At 41.4% G+C, this 16558-nt stretch overlaps 1 protein-coding gene across 1 annotated transcript in view; it reads right to left on the reverse strand.

The window, feature by feature from the left end:
* scp2a (sterol carrier protein 2a) overlaps positions 1-16545 on the reverse strand; it is a 29526-nt gene extending 12981 nt beyond the window's left edge. Inside the window, exons 1-12 of the mRNA XM_084056364.1 lie at positions 16396-16545; positions 15198-15255; positions 14523-14594; positions 14005-14136; positions 12807-12871; positions 12291-12417; positions 12073-12136; positions 11301-11387; positions 10181-10331; positions 8945-9092; positions 7800-7907; positions 2442-2595 (exon numbers count right to left, since the gene is read on the reverse strand). Of these exons, the coding sequence (XP_083912490.1) occupies positions 2442-2595; positions 7800-7907; positions 8945-9092; positions 10181-10331; positions 11301-11387; positions 12073-12136; positions 12291-12417; positions 12807-12871; positions 14005-14136; positions 14523-14594; positions 15198-15255; positions 16396-16452 (1223 nt within the window). The 5' untranslated portion in view covers positions 16453-16545. The remainder of the gene's footprint in view (positions 1-2441; positions 2596-7799; positions 7908-8944; positions 9093-10180; positions 10332-11300; positions 11388-12072; positions 12137-12290; positions 12418-12806; positions 12872-14004; positions 14137-14522; positions 14595-15197; positions 15256-16395) is intronic.
* Positions 16546-16558: the final 13 nt, after the last annotated feature.

Genomic DNA, 16558 nt, shown 5'->3' on the forward strand with positions numbered 1-16558 from the left:
GTATGTGGCTTTATATGTCTGGGTTGTTATGATTGTAATATGGGCATATTGATTTGGAGAGTTACGTTCTCACACTAGCAGCAACAAAGCAACAGGGCGACATGAAGATACAAAATGACGCCCGATACTTTCTGCATGATGGGCGTGACACATGGCAGGCCTGACGCACAGGGAACTGTTATACCAGCTCCCTGCGCTTTTTAACTCATGAACTGCCATGGACGAATTAATTCGTCAAATTCTGCTGTGGCCCAGCCTGCCACGGACGAGTTTGGACGAGTTTTGAAAAAGAAAAAACACAGAACCAGAGATAACGCGATCCGAAGATGTGCTGCTCCATTCACTCCCTGGTTAACTTATTGCTTAAAAATGCTCTCTCTCTCTCGGCTCCTGTGTACTTTTTTTTTACACTATATATTTTTGGCAAAACATGCTATTTTCAACTTGCCACAACTATGGAACGGATTACCACTATCGGATATTTTTTTCCCCCCATTCTACGAGACCCCTGTGTGTGTAATGAGGGGATCACCGTGCGGATAGCATTCACAGAAAATATTCCATGATTTTTCAAAGGTTGATAAAATCACTCGTTTTCGCTGGCAGCAGCGTAACACTATTACACTATTACTCTGGCAGTTAAAGAGTTAACACTTTCCCTTTCCTTTACTAGGTGTTGCTTGAAACACTTCAACGGTGACCCGGCAGTAATGTAGGTGGCCACAATTGTTCATTTTGTAGTGAACGTCACAGTCTTCGAATGCTACATAGTCTGTAACTATGCCCCCTGAAATCTGCCATTGGAAGCTGTCATCTGTTTCTCATTTCCGTTCATGGAAATATATCTTAAAATATCTTCAAAATATATATATATTTTTTGAATTTCCATTTCTTCTAAGCAGCAAGCTATATACCCTTTGACTAATTTGATTTACAGTAGGAATTATTTACGTGACTGCAAAGGCGAAATGGAAGAGGAGAGAAGCAGTAACTTGCTTTATAATCTGTACATATTCAGTGTTTCTGTTGCATAGACTGTTAGGCAGACACACACATTTGAAAATTGTGTGCGCCAGCCAGCATTGAGAGACTAGTGTGAATTCAGCAACAGACCTCGTTTCTCTGTCTACTTAAAAGGTGCACTTATGCACTTGACAGAACTTTTTGGGCCGTGTCGAACTGCATGAACTTGCATGGTTGCCTCCACCGTTTGTGTGTGAATGTGTGTGTGAATGGTTGGACAATGGCGCTAAAGAAATGCAGGAGAGTTGGCCTCATTTGTCAATGAGGCCAAAAGAAAAGAAAATGTTCCAATCAGGAGGTTATATTCAAGGTTGTACATGTACACCAAAGACAACCCATAGAATACAGGGAGCCAATTTCAACCTACAGTACAGACCACTGTGCAGAGGATGACAATACTGCAGCACAAAATGTCCTTTTAAGACATGTTGAGCATTGCAAAAATGCTTTTCATACAGCATTACCATGAATTTCACATTACAGTTCTAAGGTCTGGGAATCCAGATTGCCCTCATAATCTCTTGCCCCTGGGATTTAGCATACATCTGGATAATAGAATGCATGGTGACTTTAATTTGACACTATTCAAAACGCCCCATCCCCCTTCGCTACATCATGTCAGCAAAGCAGCTCTCGTAAAATAGTGTCGCCCTACGTGATTAAAACCGAACTGATTCTTGTTGCATAAATGGTTATAAAAAGGTGGACAGAGCATAATGCTCATCCTAGTTCATAAATGCTCCCCAGTCATTAAATCCCATACCAGACCACATACAAACTAGGCAAGTGTGCCTTTGATACTGAAACAGACAATGTGTGTCAGTGTCTATCATCCACCAATGACTTAAAATGTTACATTTTAACCTTGTGCAGTAATGCTACCCTGATAAAACATGTTCTTGGAAGCTATTGTAGGGATGAAAATCACCTGAAAATCATGTGTGATTCTTTATATTGAACCAATGAAAACTATTAACAAGTGACTAAATAATAACTACACTGCATCCACAGGAACAAAGGTCCTTTTTTCCATTTGCTGAAAAGTAATGGTTTTGAAAATACATGTTTTCCACCAGACAGTGAGGATAATTAGCTGCTGTCGTAATAAATCTGACATTATTACAGGCACAAAATTGCACTTAAATCACAGAGCAATTTGTGCTGCACTTTTAATTTACGTGACTCATGCCCCGGGAGAGAAAAGGCATGCGTGATTGCCTAATTTCTCTGACAAAAAATTCTTGAATAATAGCACACCATGCTACAACTTACAGTATGAAGTTACAAATTGTACCAGTTTGAGAAAAGTGAAAACAGCAAATGAAACAACAGCACCAATATATATACAGTATATTTATTGAGAAATATCTATCGGCGTCCACCAACATGCAATGAGTTGTCATTTAGACCTTGCTCACCTGGCGTCCTGTGGGAATCCCATCTTGTATAAGGCGACGACCACCGCACCTCCTAAGCCAATGTTGTGCTGCAGAGCGACCTTTGCACCCGGGACCTGCCTCCTGTCAGCCAGCCCCCGTAGCTGCCAACACAGCTCTGCACACTGGGCCAGCCCTGAGCAATGACACACACACACACACACACACACACACACACACACACACACACACACACACACACACACACACACCTAGTTGTGAAGACATCAACCTTTTAGGACGGTGATTTTATGAATGCTGTTTGGAGAAAAAAATCTCTATTTTTAACCCAAAAGCCGAAAATAGCCGATCTATAAGCTCACTTATAGCTTATAGATCGGCTATTTTCGGCTTTTGGGTTAAAAATAGAGATTGTCTAATCCTAACCATAACCTCTTACCCTAAACTCTAAATGTCTAATCCGAAAATGAATATTTTCCCAATTGTAAGCCCAACTCTAAAAACAACAATTTCTCTAGTGAGAACCAGGGAAATGGTCCTCACAAATAGTAAGCCCTCCCTCCGGAAATCTCATTTACATTTGATTTCCGGGAATGAGATTTCCGGAAGGGGGGGGTTTACCAGGCTACCTCACAAATGGTATATTTCTCAAATTCCACTATGCTTGCGGAGACATTTTGACATATAGTAATATAAGTATACACACACACAAACACACATTGACCTTTGGCCACGTATAGGCAGTGACTCCATCAGGGTCATTGAACTCATCAGCACTTGTTGTAAAACTATCCAGTTAATGAAACATATCAAACATACATCAGAACTTATGACAACTGACAATTGCAAGTGGACAATATCCTTTTCAATTAACATGTTATTTCAATACCAATACCATACTAGATAGCTTATTTAAGCAATCTGCAAACAGAAACAAAGAGTCCTACCCGGATGACGCGGTCAGTCCAACCACTGCGTGATTGTATTAGTTAGGATTATATACATACTTGTATGTTTATTTTTTTTTAAAGACTTTATTTTTCATTTTTTAACTTTGTCATGTGGACAGCAATCAACAGTGCTGTCCTCACTCTACAACCCCGCCCCCGCCCACCCCCACCAAGGCACAGCACAGGAGCTCAGCACATCCACCCACACTTAACACAACAAAACAAAAATAAAATAAAACTAGACAAAAACAGAGGGAGGGGAGGGAGGAAAACAAACAAAAAAACATACGAGGCACGACACAGACCGTGTTACACGTATACTTGTATGTTTATAATGCATTATAGAATTCATAGAGAGTGTTACCGAAAGTAATAAAAATGTCAAAGCAATGCAAAATCAAGCATGTTTTGTGATTGTCAAGGGTGACCAGAACAGACCGACCACACATCAGACAACTCACAGAGAACTAACATGTTGTAATGCAGCGATTCCCACCCTGTGGGCCGGGGCCCACTGGCGGGCCTTGAAGATATTGCAAGTGCGCCCCCAAATAATTGGCAAAACACAAAAGATTGTATAGATAATATAGTATTAATATAAAAATGGTATGTACAAAAAAAAGTCTAACGTATCTTTTCTTTAAACCTTAAATAGTTTTCACTGTGATACCGATAAATAGCAACTTAGGGTATACTATGTTAGTTGCACTGATGCAGCACACTTATCTTAAATGCATGCAGCCCACCTATCTTAATATGGCAGATGGGAACGCTTTTGAGATTTTAAAGTGGGCCCCGATCCAGAAAAGGTTGGGAACTGATGAAACTTTCTCCAATATCTTTCTTAGACAGAGACGGGTTCACACCTCCCTCCCTAATCTTATTGAGGGCCGGGTCCTGTGTTGGCGTTACAGCTAAGCGTTTCATCCCATTTGATTAATGGGCTTTTACATTTCACCATTATCCCAATAAGCTAAAGTACTTAAGGGTAAAGACCTCTGGCATGCCGAGACTTCTGCACAGCACAACACCAATCTGCTCCCACAGGGCTTGCTTGTGTAAATGCAGTTTACAGGGTATAAAGGTCAGTGGGGCTATGTGATCTGATTTTTGGCCTATCCAGATTGGAATCAGATCACTTCAAGTCTGAACAGTAATTATTTTTACAGTACATATGGAAAGTGATCTTTGCTAATCAGATTTGACCCACATGCCTACCAGTGTTGATTTTGTCGACTAAATGACGAAACATTTCCGTTGACTACCTTTTTTCACTGATGAAAACGAAATAATGACTAAATATATTGACAATTTCGTCAACAAATAAAAACTAGTCCCTCCCCATAATGTTGGGGAGGGACGAGTGGAGAACAGATCCAGTAGAACTAAGACAAGTTATTTTATGTTTGGTTGCGCTCAGTTGTTGTGCTCTGAAAATAGCAGATCTACAAGCTCACTGTGAGATTGTAGATCGGCTATTTTCAGCATGTGTAAAATCAACCATTACGACGCCATCACCGCCCGCCAAAATACATTTTAGTCGACTAAATCAACTGTAGATTTAGTCGACTAAAATCTTATGATATTTAGTCGACTAAAACTAGACAAAAACTAAAACATTTAAGATGACTAAAATATGACTGAAACTAAATGGAATTTTATTCAAAAAACTATGACTAAAACTGAATCACAATTTTCTGTCAAAATCAACACTGATTCCACCATGTTTTGATTCCTACATCTGATTACTAAAGATGTGGCTCAGTCTGGACTTTATCGTACGACGGTGTCAGTGGGGCAGTGGGGCGGCCATAGCTGAATGGTTAGTGAGCCCGCCTAGGGAGCCAGAGGCCCTGGTTGCCCCAGGTTCGATTCCAGGCCAGGCCAGCATATGTGTCGATGAAATGAAAAGTTTCCCTGAATGAATGAATGAATGAATGAATCTTTATTTGTCACTCTCTCCCTGAGCAAGACTCTTAACCCCTAATTGCTCACAGGTTCTCATTGGAAACAAGACCGCAAGGACTTTCATGAACGACCTGAATTATCCTTATCCTTATCAGTCACATAAAATGTACAGGTCACAATGTGTCGCATCCGTGACGCGTTGCAAGCTTGTAGATGTGCAATTTTCAGTGACTGACACCGCCGTGTGACAGAGCATTACTTACGCCTAAAGTATGTTGTTAAGCCATTGGCACACAACCAATGTAGATAAGTCAAACACGAGCCTGCAGTCTGAACAAAGCCTGTGGGACTATTGGAATCCAAGTGAAGAACTGACAGATTTTGAAATGGCCGCTTCACCACAGCGTGCATCCAAAAATGGACAGCAAGAGGCAAGATCAGTAAGCAGTAATTAAGCGTATTTCAAGAACTAGACCAGTGAATTATTACCGAACGTGCCTGTTGCCCTCTCTTCCCCTCCCTCCCGGTCATTACGGCCCAACGCTGGTGTGTCAAAGACAGCGGGTCATCGGCACTTCATCACCGGGCAATGACCTGCTGTCCATGCTTCCACCTAGTGGCCCACTGGGGGCAGTGGCACAGGTCTAGCGAGCAGGTAAGGGAAATCCCTCCTCACACCATGACCGGGGAGTTAAGGGTCAGAGCATTAGAGTTAAGATTAGGAGCAAGACGGGGGATCAGCAGACGGATGTCGCACAGAGAGGCGCGGCTTAGTGGACAGGGGCACCTGGAGTCCGAGCGAGGATGACCCAGAGGAGAGAGAGGAAGGGAGAGATGGGATAGGAGGAGGGACAGGGACGGGAGGATGATAACGAGACACACACGGTAGACACACAAGTGAGGTTAGAAGTGGATGAGGAAGGGAAAGAGAAAGGGTAAATTAAAAACCAAACACACACTATAATATATTTTTTTAAATAAATATGTATGTAGGTCTGTGCATCTATAACGTGTGTGTGTGTGTGTGTGTGTGTGTGTGTGTGTGTGTGTGTGTGTGTGTGTGTGTGTGTGTGTGTGTGTGTGTGTGTGTGTGTGTGTGTGTGTGTGTGTGTGTGTGTGTGTGTGTGTGCGCGCGCGCGTGCGTGCGTGCGTGCGTGTGCGTGTGTGATGGACGAATGAACCTTTATAAGACACTTGTGGGCAAGCAAGTGTATATATTTCTGCAGTCATTACCGTGACAGGGAATGAGGGACACCCAGCGGATCCAGAGTCATCTCAACCCTCCATGGTTTAATATCCAGAGGGATTAGCCACAGGGAAGCCTGGCAAACTCATAGCCGGCTGGCCTCTCACATGCAAGCTTAAAGGTCACTTTTACCCAGTTACAATCCTGAAGCTGTCCCTATGAGAGCACTGCCACCTGGTGGCCGCTTATACCACTAACACTCATGTTCGTGAAAAGTTCTGTCATTTTCAGACAACACACAACCCTATACTGTATACCAGTATGACCAGTGTAACTGTCCTAGAAGGAGAGACAGTGGTTTCAGTTATAATTATAAATATGTTTTGTTTATGTAAAGTTCATGTACACACTAGGATAAAAGATTCATTTAATTATGAATAAATAGTACTAAAAGTTACAATAAATATGTTAAAAAGGTTTATATAGTACAAGATTTAAGGTAAAAACGCTGTGCCCATTGCTTGGAGGGTTTATGGTAAATTGGGCAGAGTCACATGGTCAGAGTGAAGCTTGTCAATCAAGTCAGAAGCAAGCAGAGCTGACACAGAGAGGTCACGTCTTGAGAAACTCCAGAGAGAGAGATAAAATTGCTATAGTTCTGCACAAGGTTCAAGAGGCGCACACGGTAAATGTTTATTGCATTCTGTGCCTTTCATTGATTTGTGATGTATTGTTGTGTGCATTGTTATTTGCAAGTTAAACTTTGTTTGGAAGACTTCATTGTAAGATGTCAATAATTGGGTGCACCTGTGTGGACTGACTAATCAGAGGACTCTGTTTCATAATGATTATGGATTCAACTGAACAAATGTACGTTTTATTTCTTTGTAGTTTTCACGTGTCTTGGCTCTATAATTGGTCCCCTACTTTTTTGCCCCTACACAACAAATGCACTGCATTTCAAAACACTTTTCAAAGCATTTTTCAAAACATGCTTCACACACAGTAAAAGAAAAAAATCTGGAGTGTTAATTTAACTTTGTGTGTAAGAACGGCCATATACCTCTATCTGTCGCTGTCGGACAGAAACCCTGTCTGTCCAAAACCATTACTTTTCAGGAAATGGAAAAAAGAACCTGTTATCCAAGGGATGCAATGTAATTTTGTGTTAATACTTTTCATTGGTTAAATATCTATAAAATCCACAGGGAGAATTAAGCACTTTCAACATGCCGTCCCTATTTTGGGCACATCAATATGGAGATACAAGGTTTCTGCCTGACACCGACAATATAGATGTTCCTGAAGAGCAGAGGTAGTTTTGGTGAACAGTACCTGTGGCACCTAGAGGATGTCCTTTAGAGATGAGCCCCCCACTGGGGTTGACCACATATTTGCCCCCATAGGTGTTGTCCCCTCTGTCAATCAACTCTCCTGCTGTACCTGAAATGATCACAAAGGACCCCCAAAGTTAAACTGCATGTATTTGGCCGCCTACCCCCATTTGAAAAGGTTTGTGCCACGGACCCCATAAGAGAAGATTTGTCACGGTTTGTCAAAAACACATACAGTATAGCAGTGGTTCTCAAACTTTTTCATGTCAAGGACCCCCAAAATTATATTTATTTGGCCGCGGACCCCCATCTAAAAATATTTTGTTCCAGGGACCCCCCAGAAGCAAAGATTTGAGTTACAAATGTTTGCTTTATAAAATATATATTCAAAGATTTGCACACATTTTCAAGATTTTTCAAAAATAGATCTACAAGCTCATAGCGCGGCACTCGGTGCCGGGCTATGAGCTTGTATATCTGCTATTTTTGAATAGCCAAAGTATAAAAGGTCATAATTATTCTGATGCTATATTTACGCATTTTGCTGGGTACCCCCTGGAACCCCCTCAAGTACCCCTGGGGGTCCCCGGACCCCACTTTGAGAACCAATGCAATATAGGATGCAGATAGCTGCATCCCTACACCTATTCACAGTGGTGGAAAAAATACTCAATTTTGTTTACAACACCCTATTGTAGAAATAGTCTGTTACAAGTACAAGATTGGTATTCAAAATTGACTTGAGTAAAAGTACAAAAGTATAAAAGTGAATTATGCAGAACGTCCCATTTCACAAGTTTTAAAATGAATAACATTATAAACATCCTTTACACAAAGTGATACGCTGTGAGCTTGTAGATAGTATATAGGTCTGAAGTGCTTTTGTAATAATAATCAAAATATTCAAAGTAACTAGTAACTAAAGTTTTTAAATAATTGTAGTGGAGTAAAAAGTACAATATAGATGTAGTGGAGTAGAAGTAAAAGTATAGAAAATTTGAAATACTCCAGCAAAGTAAAAGTACCTCAAAATTGTACTTATAAGTACAGTACTTGAGTAACATGTACTTAGTTACTTTCCGCCACTGCCTATTCATTACTACCCACACCAGATGTGCTGTGATGTCCAGGCGGCATGAGACTCACCCTCTGGGCACAGCCCCAGTGCCTCGTATGTGATCAGCTCATTGGCTGAGAAGCAGTCGTGCAGCTCGACCACGCTGACATCGCTGGGCTGCAGGCCTGCCGCCTCGAAACACCTCTTAGCCGCCAGCTGAGTCATGTCATATCCCACCTGCAAGGAGGAAAAGACAGAGAGAAATACCATATCGTTGCTGTCGGACAGAAACCTCCTATCTCCGTGTAAAGGACCCTGGTACGGCCAAACCTTTATTTTGAAGGCTCTAGCTGGAACATGGAAGTCAGGGTGGCTGGCTTCCTGAAAGGGGGGTATTTAAGCCTAGCTCAGTGACAGCATGGCAGGAGAAATGTTTGTACAGAAGGAAGGGACTGCACAGAGAATGTATGTTGAATATCGACCTGAAAGTATGGTCAAGGAAAGGACTGCATAGAAAATGTTAGTCTAATATGGACCTGAAAGTTAGTATGGTCAAGGAAAAACAGACGGTTACAGAACTCTGACATTAGCGCCTAGCTGGAAGGGGAAAAAGGTATTATTTTTGTAACTGTTTTGGTACTGTTGTCACTGTGGATGCTTCATTGAGTTTTATTGTTTTCTTATGGTGGTTTATGTATGCACAGTCTAATGGTATAGATAATGTGCAATGTATTCTTAATGATTAGAGTTTATATGAAGTTAAGATATGTTTTGTCATGTTTTATTGATGCAATGATGTTTATGAATTGACTTTTGATGTATGTATTGTATGTTTTCTGTTCTAGTTTTCACGTTGGGTTCCGAATAAAAATGATAAACTCATCAGTCGATTTTCAACTCCTTCATGTCCAGCTGGGTCCGCTACACTCCATATATTCAGACTTTTTGTGTGTTTTCGTAAATTAACGCCCTACTTGATCAAACTACAGTACAGCGTCACACATAAGCATCAAAATCCACAAGCTCAAAACGCGGCGCGAAGCGACGCGTTTTGAGCTTGTAGATCTGCTACTTTTGCTACCTTTGAATTCTGAAAAGTAACAGTTTTGGACATATGAGGTTTCCACCTGACAGACGTATATCAATTGCATGAGGCGTTGTATATCGTTACTGTTGGGCAAGAACCTTGCATTTCCTTATTCAAGAGTGTCCCGCAAGAGTAGCGAAAATAGCCGATCAAAAAGCTCACAACGCGCCGCGATACAACGCGTTGTGAGCTCCAGGCAGAGAGAAGGGAAGACAGGACAACCCCTAATTCTTCTCACCATCTTCATGCAGCTGTTTTCTTCAAACGTGGAGGCGAGGTCTGTTACCATCTCCTGGGCCAAGATCTCCACGGCCTGGCCCTCCAGACCGTGGCTCCTCACAAAGGCCTCACTGGCCAGGACTGCGGCTCCAGCGCCATCTGAGGTAGGGCTGACAGCAGAGATACAGGGTTAGGTCAATGTGGTCATGGACGGTGAAGCTAGGAGTTAAACTACATTAAAGCGGGCCATGTACAGTACCGGCCAAGACGTTATAAGTCATGGACCACCGTTAAGAACCACAGATGAACACAAGCCCCAACATCATCAGTATGCTCAATAACATCCTCCATGTACGTCTTTTTATGGTACTCACTCCACATCCACTTGACTGCCTGGTGAGCTACAGTACTGTACTCCAAAGCATGCACAGCTGCAGTAGCACGTGGGAACAAACAATAGAGCTACAGTACTTGTGCTAATGATATACGTTGATCTATAGAGAACACACTAGAAAAAACATTCCACTAACCACAACATTCACCACCACTCATACCCACAATAATACTGTATATATATATCTGCAATAATTATTCAGCTTGTCCCCTCCTTCCAAAACTTTTTGTATACAACAATCAAAGTAGTCTGAACAATTGGGCCTATATCTATTCATCTCAATCTATGCAGAATCTCTTGTTAACGCGACAGTCTCTCAAAGTTTGTATTGGATAGGCAGTTCTGTTTGACACTGAAAACATCCTTGCCAATGCTGAAAGGCCACTCTCATGCAGCACTGGCTGGGACACCAGTGCTATTTTACTATTACTGTGTTCTGGTACAAGAACACAGTACTGGTAAAATAAATCATGTTATTGCCCAAAATTGTAGTTTGTAGCTTGAGTAGTTAAACTACAAGTAAGTAGTTGAACTACTCAACGCACCACACAAAAATGAATGTAGTTGAACTACCAGCAAGCTACAGCAAAACGTAGATAAACTAAACTATGTAAACTATGTATAACTATGTATGTTCAACTACAACTACATACATTTAATTCTCCCCGACACTGATGAGCATCGCCACTGCAACCAAGAAATATACTAACCATCATTATACGGCTTTGATTTGCGAGGCTCTTACCAGCACTGCAGGAGTGTGAGGAACTCAAACACTTTCTTGGAATTAAAGACCTGCTCCAGACTGTACTCATTCTGGAACTGAGAATACCTGCACACACACACATACACATACAATTTCTTACAATAATTTCTCTTCATGCAGCAACATTCAGCTGGACAATTAATTTAATTCCCAAAAAACACCAAAACAACCAAAAGACTGCATACATAAAACTAATAATTCTACAAAACACCAGCAATAGTTTTCACCCAAAACATCAAGAGAAATTAGCTATGGTCTGATTCTTTTGTTTTCATAGAATTCAATATGATAAGTGAATTAGCAAATGTCTGTGCACTGTGAATTTTGTATGCTGGGTTTTGAACTTAAATGTAACAGATTTGAAAAGATGCTGTTAACATTAAGCTAAATGGGCTGTGGACACATTTCTGGACTGATACTTGTAGTCATTTTACACATGTGTATTGTGATGGACAACACAGCCAACTTATTTTAGTGCACAGCATGCTTTTGAATTGCATTCACTGCTTTGAAGAGCAGCAGTGGCTCAGGAGGTAGAGCAGCCGCTTGGGAATCGGAAGCTTCCTGTTTCAATCCCCAGCTCCCCTTAGTGTCCAAGTGTCCTTGAGCAATGGTTTCATCCGCCATCAGTGTGCGTGCGAGAATGTAAAGCGATTTGAATAAGGTCCTATTTAAATCATTTTACAGTATAAACACTTTGCCTCAGATGCAAGTAAAGCAGGAAAACACTGAATAACAAACTATGCCTTACGGGTTGTTGGTGGAATGCTTGTGGTTCTTCCACCCGATTTTGGCAAAGTGCTCCGGTTTAGTACCTGGAAAACACACGAACCGCAGACACAAACAATGCGTTTTACATGCTGGGGCTGTACTAACTGAATACTTGAGATGGAACAAAAACTCTGCAATAAGCAATTCAGTTTACAATCAATGACTTCACATTGGTCACATTTCCATACTTAAACTTACCATATTTCTCCATATGTTCCTTGCCAGCATTGCCAAACATCTGTGCGGCTGCTGGTGCAGCAACCATGCCATGGCGGTTGATCATCACCTCCATGTGCTTGTCCATGGGATTGGTCCTGTCCATAAACTAACAGGCAGACATTGAAATTATACCTGGGGTATATTAATTAACCACTTGAGCACAATGTTATACTTTGACGTTCAATGGTGTCGCGCAAAAATAGCTGTTTTAGCTTTTTCTTTTTATTATTAACTTTTGAAAGATTTTTTAACATTTTCCTCATAATGACATGCCCAAAATAGGGATGCCAAGTTGAAAGTGGTTATGCCTTAATATACTCTGCAGTACTATGAATCGATGTTGCTTGCTGAAAATACAATTATGCTTGGAAATTAGCTCCTTACGGCACGTGACACCACCGTGCGATGAGGTATAAAACTAAGCATTAGAAGCAATATTGTGCCATTTATCTCAACTAAATCAGCCCATCAAAATAACATAAGTTGGTTCTTTACCTTTGCGGTCAAAGAGCCTCTTTCCATCTTCTCAAACCCAAGGGCAAGCACACAGTCAGCGAGACCTGCAATAAGAGGTGAGGTGTGAGAAATGGGAGGGCGGGGGGGTCCGAGATACACACATAGCCTCATCTGTTTTGAGGTAGTCAAAAGTAAGAATGTAAAACACGTGTGTGGCACAAAATCATAATAGCTCACTATCCAGACCATTTCTGAAGAAAAATTAAAATCTACTTACAAAGGTGCCTTTAATTTATCTTCAAATCTTGTCCTCCTCACTCAAACATAACAGCTTGTGATCAGAACCACTGATCATGTTTTCATCCACTAACTCTGCCTGTGTTCTCAATATGTGATATCAATCCAACACGCCATACAGTATCTGTTATCCTGTAACTACTGTATAACATAGCTAGCCTAATACCCAACTAGCATTGTTGTGAAGTGAGTACGTTCATGCCTGCGTGTGTGCGAGCCGAAACCCTGTCCACCAGATAAATTAGCCACTCAAGTCAAAGCCACCCATTGAGAAACCTGTCTGTACCAGAGAAAATGGCCTCTCAATTTAAAGCCTCTGCTAAAAACACTGCTACAAAAATCAATGTCAGAAAGACACAGTAATCTGGGCTCTGACAGGACATGTTGCAGCCATGATTCTTTTGACTCTTACTCAACCCCCTGGATCAGATGCCTATTACTGTGGGTACAGGTTCTCAAGCTGTGTCGGTACCCCCAGGAGGGGTCACCATATGATTTTTGGGGGGTCCCAAGATGACAGTAAAGTGACAATTTAAGGACTTTTAATATACCCAATTTTTTTTTTTTTTTTAAATCACACCCAGTGTGAAGTGAGCGGTGTGGTCATCACAGTGATGGAAGCTCACTTAAATAAATGTTTTTTTGAAGTGCAGAATCATATTTATAGGTTATTAATTTCATCATAAAAAAAAAGACCATTATCAAAAGTAATCAACAAACTATACTACTCAAATATTGGCCAAATTGTCAAGCAGATCTACAAGAAGCTTGTAGAACGGATATTTTCACAATATTTGTCTGTGGAACCGAGTCAAACTAAATTGAATGCCTCAACTCCTACAAATCCAAGTGCTTGTCGGGGTGGGGTGTCCCCAGTTCAAATATGATTATTTTGGGGGGTCGCGGCCTGAGAAGGTTGAGAACCACTGTACTAACTCACCTCCCTGGACCAGCTGTCGGGCCATGAAGAGGGCAGTGGAGCCTGTGGAGCAGTTATTGTTAACGTTGATGATGGGGATCCCAGACAGGCCCAGGCTGTGGTATATGGCCCTCTGGCCACAGGTGGAGTCACCTGAGGGACAACAGCACAGCCTTAGTGGTTTTATATGTTTGCATTTGTTATTTAGTAGTGCAGGACGATCTGACATAAACGCGATATCACACCAATCCATGGACCAAACGTTGAAAGTTTGTCAGATGTCTCATTATCGTCACGTTTTGTCATAACTTTCTTAGAGAATCCAACAATGAACTTACACGTTACATATGTCTTTATTTATTTAAATCAGTCTTCAGAAGGACAAATAAAAGCAACACAGCAGACATACACAGAATTATTTGCCTTTACAGTATATTGTTGAACTACATAAGAATATGTTTTCATATTGTTCATAAAATATGGTTGACATATCGGAGAACTCCAGCCCAACACTATAGAGTCAATAACAGGCCCCTTACCATATACATATCCTACACATGCTTGCTCAATGGCAGAATATGGGATTCCTGCATCTGCTAAAGCCTTTTGACCTGAATCAGAGAGGAGGTATTAGATGTTAATCGTGAATAACAATATCCATTTCACATGAATGTTTTTGTCTTAACAATGATACATGTAAAATGACCACACCAGGGACGTGCACAGATAGACTCTAGGTGGTGCTAGAGCACCTGCCCTTTGCCCTCTTGACCAGAAGAAGTGCCCTTTTGAAAAAAGGGCACAGCAGGGGTCTTCAACAGGGGGTCCGGGACCCCTAGGGGGTCCTCAGAGTTACTACAGGGGGTCCGCCAAATCTTTATGTGATATGATTTTTCTTTTTACCATAACCACTCGAAACCTAGCATCCCTTTTCTGAGGATAACTTTAGCCAAAAATAGCAGATCTACAAGCCCACAACGCCTCGCGCTGCGAGGTGTTGTGGGCTTGTAGATCGGCTATTTTTGGCAAAGAGGTATAGGTGTAGAGGGAAAAAAGATCAGACCAAGTAAACAAAAAAAGTATAATTTACTTGAGCACCTGCCCCTCAAAATGTCTGTGCACGCCAGTGGACCACACTATGTCTATAGGCTCTCAAGATAGTATAAAGTTTTCATATACAGTATATACTATATACACGTAGTAGGGATAAGCACCTGCTTCCTTAGCCATATCAGGATAGTCAAAGTCCTCCCGGGCTCCAGGCTTCTCAAACTGGAAGACAAATTCAAGGTAGAGAATTTTAATATTATCATCTCGATCTGGACCTTTTGCACACCTGTCCACCCTGGAAGATGCAAGATGCAGTTGTAAAAACAAAATATCTGTGGTTCATGTGAGGTCACATTGTGCAGCTGGATTAGGGCCAACACACACATAGTGCATGTAGATGTTATACATACAAATGTAATTTGAATCCACAAAAAACATTCTCCATTTCATTGTTAATGGGCTCTAGGCTGTATGACGCACCATGATGCTAGTTCTGCCAACTTGTGTGTCTCAAAGTCACATTTCAATTGCACTGGCATCTGTTTTGGTACAAAGTCATCCTTGGAGATTGCCCTAGTTACTGTACATCTCATCATCACTTTTGGAATGGGCCTCTGCTCTGGACCCTATCACACCCGATAGTAGTTGCCTCACATTCAAGGTGCCCAAGGTCCGCTCTGAACTTGGTAAATCTGCATTTAGCTTCTGTGGCCCTGCCACATGGAATGCCCTGCAGAATACATTGAGATGAATCACTCTAGTATCCTTGAGTCGTTTTAGAACCCTGGTGACCAAACAGGTCACGGTCTCACCGCAATATGTAATAATAGATTTTTAGATTAAAAAAAAAAATGTCTTGGTTTCAAATTGATGCCGATTGGACTATGTTTTTTTTAAAACCACTACTATTTATATATCCAGCAATATAGCCCAAAGTTGAACTGGGTCTCAAGCTGCAACAACACCTGTTGTGTATGTGTCAATGCCTCCCACTGACCATGAAGCATGGACTTTGATAAATCATGCAACCAATAGATAACGTCAAATTACACTAAACCAGCACTGAGTCTTATGTTATACAGTAGTAATAACAGTTCTATTACAATCTGTAGTCTGTGTTTTGATCAGCTTGCTGCTGAGCTGTCAAACCACACAATGTAGCTTAATCAACTCAACAGTCTGAAGCCATAATAAATAAGGTTATTTCCATCAATAATAAACCAACCACAGGCTTAAATGCGAGAGGAGTGAGTGATTGTGCAAGAGAGCTTACAGCTAAAGTTATAGCGTCTTCTAAGTCCAAGTTCAGTAAAGCCAAGCTGCTGGCAGACAGTCAGTCACCCTATGTGGTATGATATTTACCTTTGTCATTCCAACGCCTATGACAAACACTCTGTTGCTGTGCTTTAGGGGTGCCATGGTGGTGGTTCTTCTATCTGTCCAGTAGTGGGGCAGAGGGCAGCAGCTCAGCAAAGATCACAGCAAAAGAAAATAACACACAACCTGAACTGAACCAGCGTAAAAA

Source organism: Gymnoscopelus microlampas (genome assembly GCF_963454915.1).
Source record: "Gymnoscopelus microlampas genome assembly, chromosome: 5".
In the NCBI taxonomy this organism is placed as follows: domain Eukaryota; kingdom Metazoa; phylum Chordata; class Actinopteri; order Myctophiformes; family Myctophidae; genus Gymnoscopelus; species Gymnoscopelus microlampas.